We start from the raw sequence: 22606 nt of genomic DNA, 5'->3' as shown, positions 1-22606 counted from the left end.
TTTCCCCCCTTACCTCAAGTTGTCTGCAGCCTCCATTTTTAAGTAACCTGCATTTAAATGCGAAAAGCAATTCACTTCACAATTCTGAAGTCGAAGGTAAGAGAAACCAAAGGAGCCACTTATCCCAAATTGCAGTCATGGCACTTGGAAGGCAGAGGCAGGAGGATGGAAGTGAGCCTTGAGATACTGAGCAAGGCCAATCCTATCTCAGCAAGAACCCCTGATGCCCCCCCCCCCAAAAAATAGTCCAAAGAGTTGGTTTTACAAAAAAAAAAAAAAAAAAAAAAAAAAACAATAATAATCCTGGATTTTTTTTCCTCTCCAAGTGGCTTATATGGGGTGGGGTTGGGAGTTCCTTACTTTTTAATAATTAAGCTTCCAGAGGAAGTAATTGAAACCTCATCCTCAGACCACTGGACACATCCACATTTCTTTTGGATGCTGAGTCTTCCTTGCTTGTGTGTTATTGATCTATTAATGACGATACTGATTAAAAAAATAAAACCTCATTCATCAGTCGAGACGCACTGAGAATTGCAAGCTGACGGTTATTCTAGCTCATTATTCAAGATGTGTCTTGTATAGGTTGGTTTGTCCTTTTTTTAAATCTCATACTATTAACCATCAATGAAAGCAAAGTGCTAGAAATCAACTTATCTTGTTCTCAATTTAGGGAATGATTAGTTGGGACATCTGAGCAAAAATAGCAAAATTTCCAGGTCGTAAGGTGTTACACTTTTACTAATCATCCGTCTCTTTAGCACTGAACCACATAAAAGTGATTAGGCCGTGCTCGCCAACTTAAATGTGTATTAATTTGCATATTCACATATCTGTGTGATTTTGGTTTTCAGTTACATCTTTCATTATTTTGTATTTTATTTTAGCCTTATTAGGCCAATAAAAGTATACACTGGGATCCATTCCTCTCTTCTAAGATTGTTCACAAGGGTTTGAGTGTGGATGTGCATGTAGTACACATGCTTTCATGTGCATGTGTGCACATGTGCGGGCAGGTGTTCACGCATGCCTGCCCACATGCCTGTGGAGGCCTCAGAGGTCAGCACACAATATCATTCTTGGATCACGACAAACTATGTTTTTGAGATAGGATCTCTCACTGAAGTAAGGGGCTCACCAAGTCGCTAGGCTAACCAGCCAGGGACCGTCAGAGAGCTACTTGTCTCTACCCTACCAAGTCCCGGGGTTAGAGACACATGATGCATGCCATGATATGACACTCACTTTTTACATGGGTGTTGGGATCTGAACTTAAGTTCCAATGTTTCCATGGCAGATGCTTTATTAACTAAATTGCCTCTCCTACCCAGAAACTTAACATTTAGTGTATGTGTGTGTGTGTGTGTGTGTGTGTGTATGTGTATGTGTGCATATGAGTGTTTCTGTGCATCTGTGTGTGCAAGTATCTGTGTGTATGTCTGTGTGTGCATGCACACAATTAAAAACCAAAATTACACAGATATGTGAATATACAAATCAATACACATTTAAGTTGGAGAGCACTTTTACGTGGTCTGATTCTAGAGAAATGAATGATTAGTAAAAGTAAAACACCTTAGGACCTGGAAATTTTGCTATTTTTGCTTAGTTGTCCCAACTAATCACTTCCTAAATTGAGAATAAGATAAGCAAGTTGATTTTTATCATGTATATGTCGCTCTCTCTCTCTCTCTCTCTCTCTCTCTGTGTGTGTGTGTGTGCTTGCGTGTGTGTGTGTGTGTGTGTGTGTGTGTGTGTGTGTTTTGGAGATGAGGATTGAACTCTCAGCCTCTTGACCATTCAACAAGTGCTCTACCAATGAGCTACATCCCCACCCCAACCGCCATTTTTTAAGGTAGTGTAGTACAATACTTGGGATTTCAGATCTGTCACTAAATGAACCTCAACCCTATTGTCAGGCCTACACTATACTAACAGGACCTCGGCCGGGTCATGTTCTCATGTGCTCAGTTTCTTTTGAAAACAAGTAATAATAATAGAAGCTACCTCATAAAAGTTGTTATGAGGGACTGGAGAGCTGGCTCAGTGGTTAAGAGCACTGACTGCTCTTCCAGAGGTCTTGAGTTCAATTCCCAGCAACCACATGGTGGCTCACAACCATCTGTAATGGGATCTGATGCCCTCTTCTGGTGTGTCTAAAGACAGCGACAGTGTACTCATATATATAAAATAAGTAATTTTTTAAAAGTTGTTATGAAAATTGTGAGTTACCATATTTAATATAAAGGGCTTAGGTTAGGCGTGGTGGTACCATACAAATACTGCCCAGGAAGTATTTCAGTACAAATACTGAATCAGGAAGTTCAGGAGTTCTAGGCCAGCCTGCATACCCAGGTTACTAAGTGTCACTCTTTGTCAAAGTTAGTAAGTATACAATGCTAACACTGGAAAAAACTTATTGCTTACTTCATGCTTAGGGATATTAATTCAAATAGTGTCTGAACTGTTCTGACTAATATAACACACTGATGTCTTAATAAAGCAGATACAGTGACCAATATAGACAAGCCAGACAGTGTCTGTACCTTCAATCCTTTGCCTGTCCTATTGATTCACTCGGGGTGAGCTCAGCCAACTCTTATGGCTCCAGCTCAGCACAACCAAAGTGACAGAGACTCTGAGCCTTGTCTTCCCTCTGACCGAATCCAGTCTAGCCCAGCTTCCCACAGACCTCTGCACTGGGATACCCATAAGGTACCACCTACCACACTCAGCTCACTCCGGCTCTGGCTAGGAACTGATCTTACCAGCACTTGCTCAGGTCTGTGTGAAGAATGATGTCCCCTGATACAAATCTGTTGTCCCCTGTTTAATCAACACATATCAGGTATCTTGGATTTCTTCTTATTCAAGAGCAGATATTAGAGTGGGGGATCAGCTGTGGTCTAGCAGTATTCAAATAACTGGTACCAGCTAGTTGTCCACTCAGCCTTGGCATATGGGTCTGAATCACTGTGTCGTGTGATGGGCGGGGCTCACCTGTTTGTGCTACAGCGAGGCCTTTCTCTGCCAGCTGTAGCTTCAGACTCCTTCAGGACTGTGTCCTCATTTTGTAGACAAACCAGCTGAATGCTTCCACCGGCCTACCCCTTACCCCACTGCCCCTGAATGCATGAAGAGCAGACAGCCACCGTGAATGCTTGCAAACGTGAAATGAATGCAGACCACGAGCATTCTAGAACAATTCAGTCCTGTTATTTACAAGAAGAAGGCCATATGTGAGCATGAGAAGCAGCTGGTGGCTTCGATGACAGGACTCTGAAAGGCTCTTAGCTTACAAGGTGGTAAAATGTAGTCTCATTTAATGTACTTGTATGTTATTGTCTGTGTCGGTTCAGATTAGGGAACACACTTCTTTCCCAGTGCCCTGATTTCATACCACAGAAAGAATATCAACTTAGTCAAAGGGAAACTGAGTCTGCCCCACCCTATTTTCTTTTCTGTCAATCAAAACAGCAAATAATTAGCAGGAACCTTTTAGATAGCCTTTGCGTGTATTTTATGTTTGAGCTTAATGGTCAAGCAGCTATCTTGTGTTTTAAAAAAAAAAAAAAACTGCCTCAAATTGCCAGATGAAATGTGAAATTCTCTACCTTATAGGATTAGTTATAGTTCGGACTGAGGTTTTGGGACAATAATAACTTTGAATTATTTCATTATCCTAGACTAGCCACGTCTTCTCTACCACAAGATCTGTAACACTTTATTAACTCACCATCCTGAGATAACAGATGACCACAGATGATCAACTCCAACCCACTGAATCTGCCTGGTTTATTTATTTTGTTTATTCTTTTTTTTTTTTTTTTTTTTTTGGCAGGTCATAGAGCTGAATATATGACTACAAGGTAGGAAGATGCTTTATCATAATCTGTGGTCTGCCTCACTCTCTTCTCTCTATCGAGAGCAGCTAACGACTATAGCATATAGTCTGGGCATGACGAAGCTTAGCACCTTGAAATGTCCTCAGACAGGTACTCTGGCATAACTGGGGTTGTCTTCAATGGAGTCATAAAGCTCCTGGGTAAGCAGTTGAACCCTAGAGAGCAGGCTTAATTTATCTAATCCCAAATACATTAATTTTTTTAATAGATTGACACCACTTTGGACATGATAATTTAGTTAGCAAGACAGATGTGTGCACCAACTGCCGTAGTAAGTAGTAACAATTGCCTACTTCCAGCTCCTGCTACATTTTTATGCTATCTGAAAATTAGATACATTGAAATTTGGGGGACTTTAGAGCTCTACCCACTTTCACGTCTGATTCTAAAATGTAACTTCTAACACAAACCACCTGTGGCAGATCCTCCTTCCCATCACCCCTGTACCCACCCATGAAGGACTGTAAAGCTTCTTGCTGGAATATTTGGAAGCAGACTCTGATTTAAGTTGGAGAACGTTTATGACGACTTTTGTTTCTCTATGGTGTTATTTGCACACCGGCCAGACACCATAGGAGCTGATGATAGCAAGATTTCGAGCGTCTGCGGCTGTGTTCTGTTTGAGGCAAGAAGCAGGTGAAGCTCTTTAACAGTGGGGCCTTCTGGTTTCTGTATCGGATGCTTTGACGCACCGGGACTTTGTTCATTCTGGAGGGACCATCTATGGCAGTTAGCCAGACCGGCCTTCCGAGTAGAACTTTCAACATACAAATTAGCTAATCCGGAGCCTGCTCTGATTGGCTCTTTCACTCAGGGGTTACATGTCCACTTGCCTGGACACCCCACAGCCAGGGACCAGACAACCAGAACCTCTTCCTTGCTGCAGAAGCTACCCAGGTCAGCCAAACTGTCCAATTCGGTTTGTTGCTCTCCACGCGCTTCCCATTCCTTCCCACAAAAGCCACAGTAAAGAGCGTTTTTTTCACCTTCTCCTCCCTCCTCATCTCCTGACCAGCCTTTGAGCTGCCCGCAGTTCCCACCCACTCCGTGGCTGAGTGCCAGAGCACGCCCGCGCCTTTGAGTGCTATAGCAAAGCACTGTCTCTCCATGGGCAGTCACCCCTTGACACTAAAACCTGCCGTAGAAAACACTGATAAGATAATGAAAACTTGACGGTATCAAGTAAATCCGACGAAACTTTTGGCAGCTCATTGTGCAAGTCCTTCACACCTGCCGCATCCCTTCCTTCATGAGCAGTGTGGAATTTAGGGTATAAAAATAGTTCAGAAACGTTAACTGGGGAAGGACAAAGCGTACTGCCTAGGAGAGGTCTCCACACATTTCTGTGTATTTGTAAAGGCTCCTTTTAAGTCCCAGGCACCACAGGACTTCGGGTGCCGCTGGCTCTATACCCCATTAGTCACAGCCCACCTGCTGGGAGATTCTGAGAATGTAGCCATGAAAGGCTGTATCCGCGGGTTTGTTCTCTCATAGACACGCTGATTGCAGCGCTAATATCTAATGAGTCCTTCAGGGTTTCACATAAATTCTTGGGATTTTGTTTTTAAACTGAAGTTTGTAAATTTGAACCCATTGAACTTCAGAGGTCATTCATCTAAAGAATCCAGCTTCATGAAGGGCTTACACGGTCTCTAGGCAAGGCTGTTTAGCAGAGGTTAACCAGCACAGATACAGAAATTGAGTCTGGTTCCCTTGGTCCTTCCTCTTCTCTAAGGGAAAAGAGAAGAGGCCACCTCGTTCTGATAATATTGGTGCAGGGTTTTCCAGACATGGCACACTGGATATGTATGTATATGCCTTAAAGCCCAGCCTATCCATTAGAGCAAACAGGCAGGAGAGCCCAGAACAACACAAAGGGTGTGACCTACTGTCCCAGACAGTTGTGGACAAGGGCATCATGCATTCAACAGAAACAGTAACTCATGTATGTCCTGGGTCCCACAGCAAGAAACCATATTGACACCAACCCTAATTTCCTCAGAGGTGATCTGTTAATAAGAATACGTACACAAAATAAAACCCCATGACTACATAAGAAATCCGGAGCAGGTGTGATGATACCTGCATCAAGGAATTATGATCAAACTAAGAATATTTTTAATTTCTAATCTAGAAATCTCTCGGTGCCCTTTTACATTTGTGTCTTGGTGAGTCATTCCTAAACCCAACAGACCTGGCTTTACCACATTTGGCTAGATAGCTCAGAATAGCCATTCAGAATGCTCACCATTTTTTCAAAGAAGGTATAAAAAATAGAAATGGCAGTTCTAGTACATAGAAACACCGTGGTCTAAAGGAACAACTCCTGCGATCTTGATGAACAGATAGAAGTGGATTGGAGGAGGGTAGGAGTGTTTGCTCCTGGGCGGGGGCGGGGAAGGAACCCAGAATCCCCTGGCTTTGTTATTTTGGTATTACCTAAGGATGTTTCATCCATTGTCTGATTTCTGCCATGCTCAGTAATTATGTTCCCTTCCCTTAGGCCTCCAAACGTCCCCCCTAAGCCCCAGAAACACAGGAAGTCCAGACCCCGCTCCCAGTATAATGCTAAGTTGTTTAATGGGGATTTGGAGACATTCGTCAAGGTACTGCACCAGCCCCCACCTGGTGGCTGATCTCCATGCTTCTCACTATAATGGCCTCGGCCTCCTGTGAAGGAGGCAGGTCATTATGTCCGAGTCTGTCCTGGGGCTCTTCGCTTCCCCCAGAAAAATCAATATAATATTTCCTGAAGTCAGAGGGGGAACAATATTGGGATTGAGAACCTTCTGAAGAAAATAAATGAACGTGGATGTTATCATATGGCAAAAGAAAGAATACTCTTTTCTTTTTCCAAGCCAAAAATTGTAGGAAAAGGAGAAGATAAACAAGATGAGATGCACGGTGTGAACCCGTGTTGAGGCACACTCTCATGACTTAAGGAATTCATTATATTGGATAAATTTTGTACAGCCCTGAAGTCTGTATCTTGTATCTCTGCTGTGTTTACTCTCTGTCTTCTTTCTCATCCTGTATTTCTCATAATGCTTCTAGCCGGGGACGAAGGAACTCCCACGCCAGACACCAGGTATCGTGCAGAACGGAAGTGAGGGTCTCTCCACGCTGCCATCACTCGCAAGCCTCTCCCATGCTTGGCTTTAACTAGAGTTTTGAAGCTCTTGAAAAGAAAAATGTTTGCAGTTGGAAATTAGACAGCTTATAAATAGGGTTTACTTAGGAAAAAAACTGTGGGAATCAGACACTGATTGAAGGGATAACGATTCTCACCAACGAAAGGGGATAGATCAGGTTTTAACCTGCTGCGTTTGGCAAATGTATCCGATCTGAGTTAGGGAAAGTCAGTGTTAAATGCCAAATGCATATTTAATATGCAATTATGGATTCTGATGTAAATCACATGAAAAAGAGACTTTCCCATTAGAGATAACATTTCATGAGATGGCCTACAGTGGCTTTGAAGACTGGCTATAATAGAAAAGACACATTTTAAATATTTTATGAAATCCATGAATTGTATGTTATAGATATATTACCTTCTTTAAAGATAGATCTATCCATTAAGCCTGTGAACTAATGGTTAAAAGGCTCACAATACCGTGTGTGCCACATACACGACCCTTGAATACATTCATGTTTATGTGCATATAGAAGAGAAATTAGAAGCCTCCAGGAGGCTTAAAAGAGGCCCTGACCTCCAGATGAAATGAAAAGCCACTGGACAACCTAGCCAGCAATCACAAAGCCATTGCCTCGAGCCTTAAGCTCCTACTAACTCTAATGTAATATAACATTATTGTCAAATTTGACTTGACTATCTAGTTTCCCAGCCCATAGCTAGGCTAGAGCTAGTTAGACAGAATGAGAGAGGTAATGAAGGCAGAGAGATGGGCCACTGAGGGCCTGGCAGAGAGGGAGAAGGCAGGAAAGTCAGAGGCAGATGGACCATCGTGTTCTCTTTGCTGGTGTGGTGTGGGAACAGCTGCCTAAGACAATGCAAAGATTTTAAAAATTCTTCACTAAAAGCTAACAGAGAAAGGCAAGAAAATTGAGTAACTAAAGGAAGACTAAGATAGTTATTGTGGAAAATCTGTCCTGTGAGCCATGCAGGCAGAACACTGAAGAGTCTTTGGTAGTCCGGAACCCAGGGATACAAACATTTCTCTCTGCATCTCTGAGACGTGCTTCTGAGCTCTTGCAAATTGTACCACAAAATAGAAAGAGCAAAACCACCTTCCCATAGGGGAACAGAGACACAGAGAGATGTTGGAATGGTGGTGGCTGGAAGACAGCCCATAATTTCACTCCTTATAAAATATTTTCTACCCCAACATCTGGCATCCATGAATTTAAATTAAAAATGCCCGTTACATTTTTACTACAAAATGTTCTGTATCTAAATGGAGTGCTAATCTTTTTAATAGATTAGCAGCCGTCTAAGGGGATGTCAAGAGGAGAATATTTAATACCATGAAAATGCAATGCTCTGTTCAGAACTTTCTGAATGCAAACAGTTTTCTGCTCTCTCATTCTCTATCTTTGTGAGAGATGTAAACTAACTCTCCCCTTTCATCGCTCACACTCAACTATTTGTTGCTCTTTTAAATTACACTGTGACATGAATTGTTTGTAAAACGTTACTTCCATTAAATCTTACTTGTGTCTTACAGAAAGTGATCCCTTCGAGTGTTCAGTAAATTTTTGATGTAATTATACCACTGGTCATGAGCCAACTAGCCATCGCTAAAATACATTTTAGGTTTTTTTTTGTTTGTTTGTTTTGTTTTTTAAGGCTCCTCTTTAAGGAATTAATATAACATATGCCCCTAAAACAAATTAACTAATTAGAGAAACTCAATACAACCTCCAGAAGTAATTGAAACATTAAGCGGTTTATACACCAATTGCCGTAAAGTTTGCAAATAAATCTCTATCTTAAGAAGTCCACTGCCCGATCCGGAGACAGTGAAGACATCTGTGGAGACACATCGTTCCCACTCCTTCCTTCCCATCTGGACTGGAAAAGCTAGTGGATCCCTAATTGTCCTACCGTGTTAAGATCAAGTTCTTAACATTTTGGGATAAAACTCCTCGAGGGTGTGTGCCCGATGCCAGCTAATCTCCTTTCAAGTTCCGTGTTTCCTGGAAAGATCTAATTCCTAAAAGATCAGTCTTAAAAGTACATGTCAATCAACACCATCCCCAGTAATTCCTTTTAACTCATGGTGCCATCAGTACATGTTTAACTGGCCTCCATCTCATGAGTCATTTTACACCCATGGTTTCCAAAGCACCTCAAGCTTTTTTTTTTTTTTTTTTTTGTAAAGGGTGGTGAGAGTTTTGCAAGGTGTAGACCAAGAAGGCCAAAGCAGTCTTCCTCGTCTTCATCTTAAAGACGGGCTAAGTTTTATAAGGAGAAGTAAGTTCTGATGCAGACTAAGTAAATACATAATGCGCTTTTATTACCCACTTTGCGACTACCACCATCTAGGTGGCAGAGTCTCAGGGATGTGGTGAAGAACATACTAAGAATCCATAGCTAACCAGATAGAAGATGCTACTGAAACAGGCTTCACACCCATCACCTTGAGAGATAACCTCTCAAAGTGAGTTACTCGTTTCAGTGCATACGTTAAAGGAAAACAAGTAAGTTAGGTTTTGGTTTTGTTACTCTTGTCTGAGGCAGAGGTGCTACAATGTATCCATTCTACTGGCCTCCAGCTCAGCCTCCTGGCTGCGGGAATTACAACCACCAGTCCCCATAGGAGTTAGCCTCTTCACGTCTCTAGGCTTAGAAAGACAGCCTGGAGCCTTCTTATGGTAAATGTATTTAATTTAGCTTGCTTCAGAACTGAAATACACCTTTGTTTAGGTGTAAAACTTTTCCCACTCTTTTTGATGCTGTTAATTCTTTGTGGAGTTTTTGCCTTGTGACCCAACTTTCTCTGGTTTCCATCTCTCTCCCCAGGAATCCGGCCAGGTTATCCCTCTCATTGTGGAAAGCTGCATCCGATTCATTAATCTCTATGGTAAGCATAGAATCCTTATTTAAATGCAAGTGGTGGGGCTTGGGGGTGTCTTTTTGCTTGGAGGAAGAAAAAAACAGATCTGTAGTATGCAAGGCGGGGTGCTCACTCTCTGTGTTCTGTTGCCCATAGGTCTTCAGCATCAGGGGATTTTCAGAGTGTCTGGTTCCCAGGTGGAAGTGAACGATATCAAGAATTCTTTCGAGAGAGGTAAGTAACTGTATGTCTCTCCCCACAGGCAAAACATGTTGAAAAATCACCTTCTTCTGTCTTCTGCCCGGTGCACTCCGCCCAGCCCCCAAACCTCTGTCTTGCACGGGTCTCATGGGAGTCAGGACATGAGTTGTTTCAAATTCTGTGCAACGTACAGAGAGGCCTATGGATTTTTATCCTCTAGTTTAGGACTCACATTAACTACCCATGACATGTACATCAAGGCACCTGACAGGTTCTAGAAAGGGATAGACTGGCCCCAGCCTATAACGGCTCTCCTATTTCCATATCACCCTCCCTTCCTGGGACAGGGTTGGTACCTCCCCTGTGTCCATGATTGGGGGAGATGCAAGTTCTCTTAAACTGTTACAGAGTATACTCTAATGAGCAAAACCACACACCGATCTAGCGTCAGAAAGACCCGGAGTGGAACTGGTCTCTTTTATTATCAGTGGTGGGATTCAGCCAAGGGACCCTAAGTCAGAATTTGATGGTGTCCTCATCTGCCAAACTGCAGGGTTCTTAAACCGTTCAAATGTGATCTGTGAAAATATCTGACCTTTCCATGATGCCGTTGGTTATTAGTGCTCCTGGGTTATCGTGGTTTGCATCGCATCCACGTTGGGACCCATCTGTGCCTTCCTTCTGCTTGACAGCCAGTGCAGAAATGCATCGAGACTACATGGAGCGCTCACCCTCTCGCTCTCTCTTTCTCTCCCTCTCTCCCTCTCTCCCTCCTCCTCCCCCCTATCCTATTTCCCTGGACTGGAGTTGCCATAGAGCCCTTTGAAGTTCAAAGGGTAAAGTTGAATACTTCTAAGGGAAAAACGTATAAATGATGGTGATGATGATGATGGTGGTGGTGGTGCTGGTGATGATGATGATGGTGATGATAGTGAAGATGGTGATGATGGTGGTGGTGGTGATGATGTTGATGATGATGATACAATTGAGTCTCTGCGCTCAGGTTCAGCAAGTCCCTGACCTAGAAAACAGGGAAAGGAAACACGGCCCCCTGAGAATAACTTCTCCACAGGCAACCTTTAGCTAAAGGATAGTGGCTACTCTGTGAACTGTGGGAAGGAAGACTGAGCCTGCAGTTGCACAGTGGAGTTTGCTGTAGGCCTCTGTGCCATGCTGTGCTCCGGAAGGAACCCAGTTCACATTCATTCCCAAGAAGGTGTGGTAAGCAGCCGGACAACTCGTATTGTACATCCATTTGCTGTAAAGGAAACGCTAATTCTGCTTGTGACCGATTTTTTAAAAAAATATTCACTTTTCACACAAACTGTACAGTTTCAAATCCCCTGCCCTGATCCTAGAGTCACCCACTGTTGAAAGTAGCTTCCACATACACTGTAACGGCACCACGCCACCTTGGAAAACACCTGCTTATTTAGTGCAGGTGTTCACAATTACCGTTGTGTATTTCTGGTAAATTTTGCTGACCCGGGTTGTATAGCCAAACCAACCAGAACAGCATCTTTCTGCCAGATGAATAAGAAACCCTGAATGTAGTCTTCTGAGTTCGTGTCAACCTAAGCTTACTGGTTTTAGCTTTAAAAATAAAAGGCTGGATAAAGTTATAAACCCCACAATGTTTTATTTTGGGATTTGGGCAAGTCGTAAGGGAGAATTTGGTAGCATAAGAATTTTTTAACCTTTATTTTACCAACTATTTTTAGGTTAATCATGGGGTAAGATATCTAAGCCAATTATTTCCATTTTAGTACTATATAATCTTTTGGAGAACATAATTAAAAGACTCTTGTGTTTCTCTCTTTCTCTCTCTCTTTCTGCGTGTGTGTGTGTGTGTGAGAGAGAGAGAGAGAGAGAGAGAGAGAGAGAGAGAGAGAATGTATATGTGTGAGTATGTGTGTGTGTGTGTGTGTTCCCGTGTGGGTGGGTGTATGTTTGTTCCTGTGTGTGTGTCTATGTGTGTGTATGTGTGTGTGTGTGAATGTGTGTGTGTGTGAATGTGCGTGTATTGAGAGAAAAATAACAGTACTGTGCATATAACAAATTTTCTTTTTCAGGCGAGAACCCTCTAGCCGATGACCAGAGCAACCATGATATTAACTCTGTGGCCGGCGTTCTGAAGCTATACTTCCGCGGGCTGGAAAACCCCCTCTTTCCTAAGGAAAGGTTTAATGACCTGATTTCCTGCATCAGTGAGTGGTCTTTCCTCTTCCTTTTCTCTCAAGTCTTTCCTCAACAGGATTCTTTTCTTAACCAACTTCCTGGAAAGGCAGTTGTCCTGGGTCACCAACCCTGCATTTACTCTGGCACCACCAAGGTCTGAGGCCATTTGTTTACATTCTGAGTCCAACAGGGTCACGCTCCCTTACTGTGGCCTCACCCTGGGCTGAGCGGACATTGCTTCAGAACACCCTCAGCTTTCATAGATCTGGGAGCTGACTATGGGGAAAATAAAAAAATAAAAAAAAAAACGGAAAACCATGAAGCTTGGAAATGTAAGCCTTTTTCCATTCTTCATTTTCACAATTGAGATTATCTTTGAATATTCCTTCAAGGAATAAGGTAAAATGAGATAAAAGACCATTTTTATGGTACAAGAATGCCAAATGGTACTTACCTGTCAGCAGGGATCCCAAACCAAGAGGCAAACTGTGTGCGATATATTACAGAGCTGACGGTCATCAGCAAAGCACTGGTATTGTTTTTTACTTCAGCAGGGATTTGGACACTTCACAGAGGATGTTGAAAATCAGGACACCGTGCATTAGTTACTAAGCACAGTCAGATTTCATGAGTCTATAAATGCAGTAATTATCTTAAGTTCGTTTTCCCAGGTAGGAAACCAGCTGACGTCAACCATACAGGTTTTTATAAGAATCACATTTCACTCAATGATGACACCTCCTCTAGCCCCTGCCCCAAGTCCCCACCAGCAGCCAGATTAACCAGTCCTGGTTTGACCTCTGTTCTAATGCCTGCTTCCTTATTTGGGGGGGAGGGGGGGTGAAGGGTGAAGGGTGGGGAGGGTTGCTGCTAAGTGAGCTCCCAGTTCCAGGCTTGGCCTTCCCACCCCTCCCTGGCAGCACCCTGTCCTGTACACAGATTCAAACAGGTGACTCCAGTCCCCGGCTCTCTTCCATGCTGAAACCCTATTCCAGTATGTCCCACATAAAAGTGTACTTCTTGATAAGGCCAATCCATACACAGGAACTGGTTCTCTATCCTACCTTCTGGGAGCTGAATGACTCCTACTGCTGTGCCCCACCCACCTGCCTACCTGCAGCTGTTGGAATCCGCAGGCTAACACACCAAACAGCAGGAGCGTGAGGCCCATTCCCACCTCCACGCCTTTACCCAGGCCATTTCCCCTGCTATCCTTGATAACCGTTGTCATCTGCTCTGAGGGCACCGCCGACCTGGCATTTTTACCAAGAATTCCAGCCATCTTCCCTACCACCTCACGTGGAATTGGTCACCTCTCCTTCACTGATAGGCTACTGTATGTATCTGTGTTAGGATGTCTATGGCTATGATAAGACACTGTGACCATGAGCAACATGGAGAGAGAAGAGTTAATTCCATCTTAATACTTCCAGGTGCCAGGCAAGTCAGGGAAGGAACACAAGCAGGGCAGAAACCTGAAGACAGGACTCAAGATTAGGCCTTTGATGGACATTTTCTCAGTTGAAATGTTCTCTTCCCGAATGACAGAGAGGTTTAGTCTGGAGCCCTAAGTCCTTCTGTGGTTTCCTAAGGATATATGTCATATCAGCTGAAATGCAACCGTTGGGCCAAGACCATAGAGCAGCATTAGAGGCCAGCCTTACTGAGCCATTTTACACGCTCATGGGTGAGAAACAGCATTCCATGATTGGTATTAGTAACAGAGGTCCCTGGGTCAGCGAGATTGAGGAACAAACCCTGCCTTTGCAAGCTTTGTAAACTTGGGCAGAAAGTAGTAACTTAAATAGTTTCTTGACCTCCATAGAGTATGTGTGATGAATTGGCATCATGCTTGGACAAAGTGAGGCTCTGTCAATGTCACTAGCTCTAGTCGCTTCTGGGACAGCTGTGCCTAAGAAAAACTCAGGTCCCACATGTCAGGACCCGGTGCAACCATTTTCCCATCTAGCTGCTCGCCAAATGTGTTTCTCCAGCGTAATTGCTTCAGATGCATTTACAAATAAAGTTGCTGTCTCCACAACATTATATTGGTTCCAGTGTGACTTTCCCGAGACAATCAGCCAAGGTCTTTCACAAAATCAGGATTAGCAAAATAGACTATGAAGGAGAAAAAAAATGCATAGAAATGTTCTTGTTTACTCTCTGTGTGTGAACGCATCAGTGTCTGTTTTTGTCTGTGTTTCTGTGAGTCTGTGTGTGTGTGTTTGTGTGTCTGTATGTATGTGGGGCTATGTGTGTATCTGTGTGTGTCTTTGTGTGCCTGTGTGTTTGTGTCTGTGTCTGTAGTTTTATGTGTCTATGTGTGTGTTTGTGTGTATGTCTGTGTCTACATCTGTGTCTCTGTGTGTGTCTTTGTGTGCCTATATGTATATCAGTGTGTTTGTGGTGTGTGTGTCTCTGTTTCTATGTGTGTATGTTTGTGTGTCTGTGTGTTTTTATATATTTATATATGTGTTTATATGTGTCTATATATGTCTATGCATATGTCTTTATGTGTGTCTGTGTGTTTGTGTATGTGTCTATGTATCTGTATCTGTGCATATGTCTTTGTGTGTGTGCCTGTGTGTCTTTGTGTCTTTATGAGCCTGTGTGTTTATGTGTGTCTGTGTTTCTGTGTCTCTGCATGTCTTTGTGTGTGTGCCTGTATGTGTTTCTCTATGTGTGTGTATGTGCATTTCTGTGTATGTGCGTATGTGTATAATGTGGGGCACACGTCATGATGTGCACGTAGAGCTCAGAGGACAGCCTTCCAGAGTCAGTTATCTCCTCCGCTGTGGAATCCAGGATCCAGGAATCCACTCCAGGTCTTCAGGTTTGCTTTCTACCCAGCTCCCTGGTCTTGGTGGGTTCTTTGTGTGTTTCAGTGCTGAAGTTCAAACCCAGGACCTTTTAGCACTGACCTGCATCCCCACTCCAGGATGAACATCTTACAGAAGACAGAGTTATCAAGATGGCTGGATGCATTGCTGCAGCCTGAGGTTTAACTAAGCTAGTGTTGTAACCAGGGTTATGAAAGTTTTTTGTGAGTACTGTGCTTACAAACGCTGCATGTACCGAGCAGTCTGCTTTGACCATGTTTTTCCTAATAAGTCTGATCACTTTTAGTGCACAGTTTTTCAGAATGGTAGGATTTTCAGGAACACATATTGGATCTCTCCTTACATAAAATCCCCTTTATATAACAAGCCCTTTTCTTCTGATCTCTAACCTCTTTAAAAGGAGGAGATTCCTGGCGATTACTGATTGATCTCCGGTTTGGTGGTTGTTTCTACCAACATGACTGTCCTGTCGTATATCTGCATTTTCCCTAACTTCCAATAGATGCTTTGAAGATAGAATGTCAGCCACTGATCTACAACTTTTTGTTGTTGTAGTTACGCTACACATGTGAGAGACACGGGCAGAGAGAGAATGCTATGTCCGGAGCATAGATGGAGGGCTGTTTTCAGGAGTTGGCTTTCTCCTTCTCCTCTGTCCAAGCAGGATCTCTCTAGTTGTTTCTTCTTCAATCTATATTCCAGGACCACTCTTCTGCAAGCTTTGGGACAATTCCCCTGTCTCAGTCTCCCATCTCCCCATAGCATGATGGGATTGCAGATCCTCACCACTGGATGCAGGCTTTGAGACTTTTAACTCAGAACAGGGATTGAACTCGGGTCCTCTGGCTTGCACACTTTTACCTGATACTATAAACGTTTGACCTTTGAATCAAACTGATGACTTGTCTTCAATATGCTAAGTCTTCTTGTGACTCAAAGACTTGATTCTTGCATTCAAGAAACTCAAAAGCTAGCAAGAGAGAATTCAGTTATGAATGAGTGCGGTATCTGTCAATATTGCTGGGAACGCTAAGACTAAAAGTTCTAGCAGGAAGTCATATCAGGGGAGTCTTTACCTGTGAAGTCTTAAGCATTGTAGTATTGGATTTGGTTTTTCTATTAAGGCAATTTCATGTGACAGTTCACGTGGGAAGGTCTCCCTTTCCTCGTCCCTGGGAGCTTATGTAAGTTCCTGAAACACCCACCACTTTCTGCTTACTTATTTTTTGGATTGTGTTTGAGCAGAAGGAATCTTGCCTGTGTGTATATAAGTTTCCATCCTGCCCCTGTGCCTCTGAAGAGCCTCATTCTTGGGAAGCTTTAGATCTATGTAGTAAAGTGGGATTTGTAACAGCTTTCTCCATGGTTGATGTCCACCGTCTACCCCACAACTCACCAGAAATCTCTTTTAAGAAAATAATTTACCCAGATGAACACCTGATGAAATGTACACTGGAAATGGTGAGCTTCATACTTTATCGGTTTCTCGAGCAAGCATTGTTTTTAGTTTTCTCTTCCTCCTCCTCCTCCTCCTCCTCTTCCTCCTCCTCTTCCTCTTCCTCTTCCTCTTCTTCTTCTTCTTCTTCTTCTAACACTGGCTACTTTCTGAATGACATTGTGAGTGTTCCAGGTCACACCCACAATCTGGGCAGCTTACAGCAGAGCCATACATGGCTCTGGATTCCTGGGCTAGACAGCCTAGCAATTATTCAGGTAAGGCATAGATTTTTCCTGGCCTAGTCATGGGCCCATATAAAATGTTTGCACTTCATTTTATATAACGTATTATTTTTATTTAGGTGACTTCTTGGACATGAAAAAACAATTTTATAGCGGGGTGTTTTTTTTTTTTTCATCACAGAAATAACTGAAAGTACACAAAAGGCACACAGGACAAAATACTGTCCTCTATAAGCCACCACGCAAGAGAAGCAGCGGTTTGTTCCTTCTGGGTATTTGTGCATTCATGTGTGCACAGTGCTTTGAAGCCTGTGAGGAGCTATTCTGTCCTGACGGCTTGTGGTGTCCCTTATGATATCGACAGGAGACAGTAACCCAGGGACCTCCCTATAGTTAATGACCCAGCTTTAACAATTCCCATTGCTCAGTTGGGCCAGCTCCCCTGGCCCCAGCTGTTCTCCATGTGACATAATGTCATGTGTCTGTGTCTCCCTGGCAGTGGGAGCTTAGGAATTGACTTTTTCCTCTCAAAGTTCTTATCACTACACAGAAGGCGGATCATTTCAAAGCAGTGGAAAATGCTTAGAAGTATGTCCCTCATAATCCCACTGTCCAGAGTGTCATGGAAACCACTGAGAAACATCTCATGTGTGGTTAACATGATCGTATGTTAATGTATGAGATAACCCTGACACCACTGTTATACCCTAAAGTCAGCGATTCCTCAAAAGTCGGTGCTTTTGACAGCTAGCTTTTATTACATGATTAATCTGTGGTCACTGTTGGAAATTATAAACAAACTAAGAACATCCGTCAGTCCTCCACACAGAACTATGGTAACTCTTTCAGGGTCTTCTCCACTTCGCTACATAACACTGATGATGTACGTACTGCAGACTTCCAATGCAGCTTTAGGTGGCAGTTCTCACAGTACATGGGTCATCTACTGAAGAGCACGGGGCACAAGGTTTTAGTCTACTCACAGGACTGTACAACCATCAGCATGATTGATTTTAGGACATTTTTGGTATCCCAGGGAAAAACAATTAGCAAACTCTAGCAAAAAACTTTCTATTCAACTGTAGCCATGACCACCCCAGAGCCCTGGCAACCACGAATGTGCTGTCTGTCTCTCTAGATTTGCCTTTTCTGCACATTTCACATAAATGGACTCATATACCCTGCGTAACGGGATCTTTCACTTAGGATGTATCATGATCAGGCATTCATCCTATCTTATTGGAAAACAATAATCCGTTGTATGGATATAGCATTCCCACATGCTTTCAGTAGAAACTCATTACACCACATGGCAGCTAATCAATATGAAGTTTCTTTTTGAAATGATGGAGATATTTTAAACTGATGGAGTTGGTAGGTAGCACTGGCATATTCATTAAATTTATCATTTAATGAATAAGTTATATATGTGGATTTAGCTGAATAATATTGTAAGTTAGATTATATCATGGCATGCTACTTTCATGAGTTTATACTTTTAATATGGTTTTTACTGGCCATATGCTAGCTTCCGTTTTATGTGACAAATCCTACTTTTACACATTTGTATTGACTCTGGAAAGTTCGGAGCATACAACATACACTGCTGTGTTTCTTTGTGTGTGTGTGTGTATTGTCAGCTCTTGGTTGTTTCATGAGGGGAAAAAATGCCTTTGAATGCTTGTGTGTGTGTGTCTGTGTCTGTGTCTGTTTCATCTGTGTCTATGGTTCTGTGTATGTGAGTACAGATGCCACAGAAGCCAGAGCAAGCCACCTGAGACCTGAACACAGGGTCTCTGTGAGAGCACTAAGTCCCCTTACCCACTGAGCCATTCTTCCAGCCCCATAGCTTTGAACTCTCCTGGACACTGTATGTAATGGCTGTCATAAATTGTCTGCCTTTTCTGACATACACTGTAGCTTGCTCTCTGATTCCACCTCTATTTGATGTCATAGAATTGTGGTCTTAGGATTTCCTTGGTCTCTGAAAATGCCGAGTATTTGATACTAAAGCTTTCTAACACTTTCTCTTTCTTTTATTATTATTCTTTAATCTTTTTTTACATTTATCCCTCCAGTCATTTATCCCTCTCCCAGTCTGACCTCTGACTGTTCCTCATCCCATACCTTCTCCCCCATCTCCAAGAGGATGTCCCCACTCTCCCAAACCCTGCCAGGCCTCCCCACTCTCTGGGGCCTCAAGTCTCTCAAGGGTTAGGTGCATCTTCTCTCATTGAGCCCAGACCAGGTAGTCCTCTGCAGTGTATTTGTCAAGGGCCTTGGATCAGCTAGTGTTCACTGCCTAGTTGGTGGCTCAGTGTCTGAGAGATCTCTGGGATCCAGGTTAGTCTTCCTTTGGGGTCGCCTTCTTCCTCAGCTTCTTCCAGCCTTTCCCTAATTCAACCACAGGGGTCCCCGACTTCAGTCCATTAATGAAGACTCCGTTTCTTTCCTGTACTCAGATAGGGCAGCAGATCAGGAATTATGTATTACTTGTAGTTTATGAGAAATGCTAGCTTATTTTAAGTGCTGCTGTTTAACGAGGAGAAAGCAGGGGTTTTGCTCACGGGAATTCACAGCTGGTCACAGAGGTTGCCATGGTGACTTTAGCTCTTACCTGGGAAAGTTACCTGAGTAACTTGGGTGGGGGCGAGGCGGAGATCTTCCTAACTGTATTAGCATATACCTCTGCTTTCTGTTTCCCTTTCACTCACACACACAACTGATCCATGCTTTGTTTTGGGTAGTAGAAACCTAAGCGTACATATAAAAGTACAAACTTTTCTGTGTCCACCCCTTGCCCCCCAATAATGACACGGAGACCTTTATATTTATCAATAAGCTTTTAGAAGCATAGCTGGGCAGATTCTGAGTTATTCTAACCCAACAGTGCTGGCCTTAGACCACTTCCCAGGCTCATGGCCCATTACCCGCCATCTTTGTCTTGCTCTTGGCACCTCCTTCATTATCATCTCTCTGGATCCCACCTGAGCCCCTATAGCTCTGGCATGAAAGTCCCACCTTTTGCTCTCCTGCCCAGATGTAGGCAAATCAGTTCTTTGTTTGACCAATGAGGAGGTGACGAAGAACAATGTTTCACAAAACACTGAGTCGAAACAAAGTCTGGACAGCAACCAGCTGTCTGGGTCCAGAAATCAGAATACACAGTACATAACAATATCCCCCAACGGTGCCTTGAGACTAGTAATGGGTTCTGGAATACAGACATACATGCGCGCTGCTTCTAGAGTTCCTTCCTGTGTGTGGTGTGTGGCCACCCGAAGTTTCCTTTCCATGCCTTCATGCCTAAGGAGAAATTTCTGTCTTGTGGTTTCTTATTTGTATCCTGGCAAATGGCCACTTTAGCAAAGTGTGCCCGTGAAAAACCAGTATGAGGGGACAGTGGCCATCTGGGCTTTTCCTCAAGTACCTCGAAGCTTTGTGGCATCTTTTGCATGCATGTCCACAGACCTGTCTGTCAACCTGTGGTACTGTGATGCTGAGAGGCTGATTCAAGAGCCCTGAAGTGCTAGGAGGAAAACATAAGCTCACCTTGGGAGCTTTGCACGCATGACCAAGATTGGACGCGAGCCGCTTTTACCTAACCGCAGAAGTCTCCGATTATGGGAACAAAACCCAACTTAGAGGAAATGCAAACGACGAGCTGATTTCCCTGACTTCCCGAGCAGAGAATAAAAGATCCATCTTTATGTCCAGCACGGCTGAAGGACTGTGAATTGCCAAACTAGGAGCACGCGTTAATCAGTGTGTTGGCGGCAGCCACAGATTCAGCCATGCTAAGTGCACTTGGGAGGGTAGGTGGGCTGTTCCTAGTGGAGCTGAGATCCTGTAGGCTATGCACACAAGCCTTCTGTGCACCCCACCAGGAGACATCTAGGCATCCATTGTAGGGCTGAGGCCTTGGTGCAGATGAATTTGCAGCTACTGTGCAACGTCGACAATGACTCTTTCATTCTGCTCTATGTGTACTGTAGTGTGTCATACCTTTGCACTGCATAATCTAATTTGTCATCTTTTGGGGAGTCTCTTTTATCCCAACTGCTGCTCACTTCTAAACCTTGCATTTGCACCTTATGGGCTCTCTGATTATTTTCTTTTTTCTTTTTTTTTTAAAGCTTTTAAATGATTTATTGTAATTTTATGTGCACCGGTGTCTTGTATGCCTGTGTGAGGTGTCGGATTCCCCGGAACTGGGGTTAACAGAAGGTTGAGAGCTGCCATGTGGGTGCCGGGAATTGAACCCAGGTCCTCTGGAAGAGCAGCCAGCGTTCCTACCAACTGAGCCATCTCTCCATCCCCAGTTATTTTTCTTTTCTGGTGAAATACAGACATGAAATTCACCATCTTTGGGTGTGGGGTAAAAGTTAAATGTATCCACAGCACTGCACATCCATCCTTGCTGTTCATTTCTAGAACATTCTCTTGTTCCCAAACAGAAACTTGGTAGCCAGCCATCAGACAGCAGCTGCTTCCCTGAGGCCCCTGCCGCTCTGCTTTATGAAGTAGCCTAACATAGATGTCTCATCTAAATGGCATAAGGTGTATGGCTTGCTTTGCTTAGAGTAGTATCTGCAGGGCTCATCCATGGAACGACCTTTCTCTTTATGGCGGAATAATATTCCTTCGCCTGTCCATGTCACATTGTGCTTCTCCATGCATCTGTCTATCCACATCTGGGCTGCTCCCACTTTTTGACTAATAAATGTCACTGTGAATTCCATGTAAATCTTGAAACTGCCTTCAAGAAGAGACCAAGTTTAGAACAGAGAGATTAAAGGCAAGAGGTTCTTAACATCAGACTAAAGTTCCCGGAAGCTGTGGCTCCCCTCTTGCCTCGCCACTGGAGTGATTCTCCTCCCTTCAGGAGATCCCACAGACATTCAGATGATTACACAGCGACAGCCTTTATATTGTTTTCTTCTTTCTCCATTTGTTTTCAGCTCTAATCTAGGACCCCAAAACTTGCTTTAAGTTGCTGAATTTCTGTCCCATATATTAAACCTTAGTCAGGGGTTGGGAGAGAAAATTAGCTTAGAAACCCAAAGGATTTAAGTCTTATAATCCCCAAGATCCTCAAATAAAAAGTGGCATATGGCTTTTCATCAGAACCTGCGGGGACCTTTATATGTAGCCCACAGAGAGAAGAGGTCACTGCCAGCCAGGACACTATAGTGAGCCAGTTTATCTTTATAATGCATTGCCACCATGGCTATAGTAAACTCTGTAACTTAGGTTCTCGGTGACTTTCAGATCCTGAGGGTCTGTAGTGTTCTGCACATCCAGTTCCCCGTTTAGGTTCTTGGTGACTTGCAGATCTCAGATCTCCTCAGATCTCCTCAGATCTCCTCAGATCTCCTCACTTTTAAGTATTTCCTTTTCCTTCTCCACCCAGTGGCTGCCAGGTTGTTGTAGGAGGTAAACTGCCTACTCCTGGCTTCTGTTTTGATCCTACAGGGACTACACAGGTGACAATACTGACAGCTTCATCACTGCATTCTTGTGATCTGAATTTAAGTACCCGCTTAACACCAAAAAATAATAAGTATGTTACACTTTTTTCCCCCGAAGAAATAATGGAGACCAGAGCTTGGAAAATACATTAAATTTATATTCAGTAGATATTACTCCCCACATATTCATGGTGGGTTTTTTTTTTCTATTTCAAATTACATTACAAATAAAACAGTGAAATATTCCATATCCAATTCACAATAACTACACTCATATTATTAGTTACTGATTTGGGCTAAAAGAATAAAAA

The 22606-nt window shown here is 43.2% G+C and overlaps 1 protein-coding gene across 2 annotated transcripts in view; it reads left to right on the top strand.

Moving 5' to 3' along the window:
• Srgap1 (SLIT-ROBO Rho GTPase activating protein 1) overlaps window positions 1-22606 on the top strand; it is a 258469-nt gene that overhangs the window by 206186 nt on the left and 29677 nt on the right. Inside the window, exons 11-15 of one of the 2 annotated variants that reach the window (XM_076920365.1) lie at window positions 3842-3869; window positions 6409-6511; window positions 9892-9952; window positions 10082-10159; window positions 12199-12333. In XM_076920365.1, coding sequence (XP_076776480.1) covers window positions 3842-3869; window positions 6409-6511; window positions 9892-9952; window positions 10082-10159; window positions 12199-12333 — 405 coding nt within the window. Of the gene's footprint in view, window positions 1-3841; window positions 3870-6408; window positions 6512-6959; window positions 6994-9891; window positions 9953-10081; window positions 10160-12198; window positions 12334-22606 lie in introns of both variants that reach the window. The other variant, XM_076920366.1, reaches the window with a different exon arrangement.

Source organism: Arvicanthis niloticus, chromosome 22 (assembly GCF_011762505.2).
Source record: "Arvicanthis niloticus isolate mArvNil1 chromosome 22, mArvNil1.pat.X, whole genome shotgun sequence".
Taxonomy (NCBI): domain Eukaryota; kingdom Metazoa; phylum Chordata; class Mammalia; order Rodentia; family Muridae; genus Arvicanthis; species Arvicanthis niloticus.
This window is presented reverse-complemented; position numbering and strand designations above follow the sequence as displayed.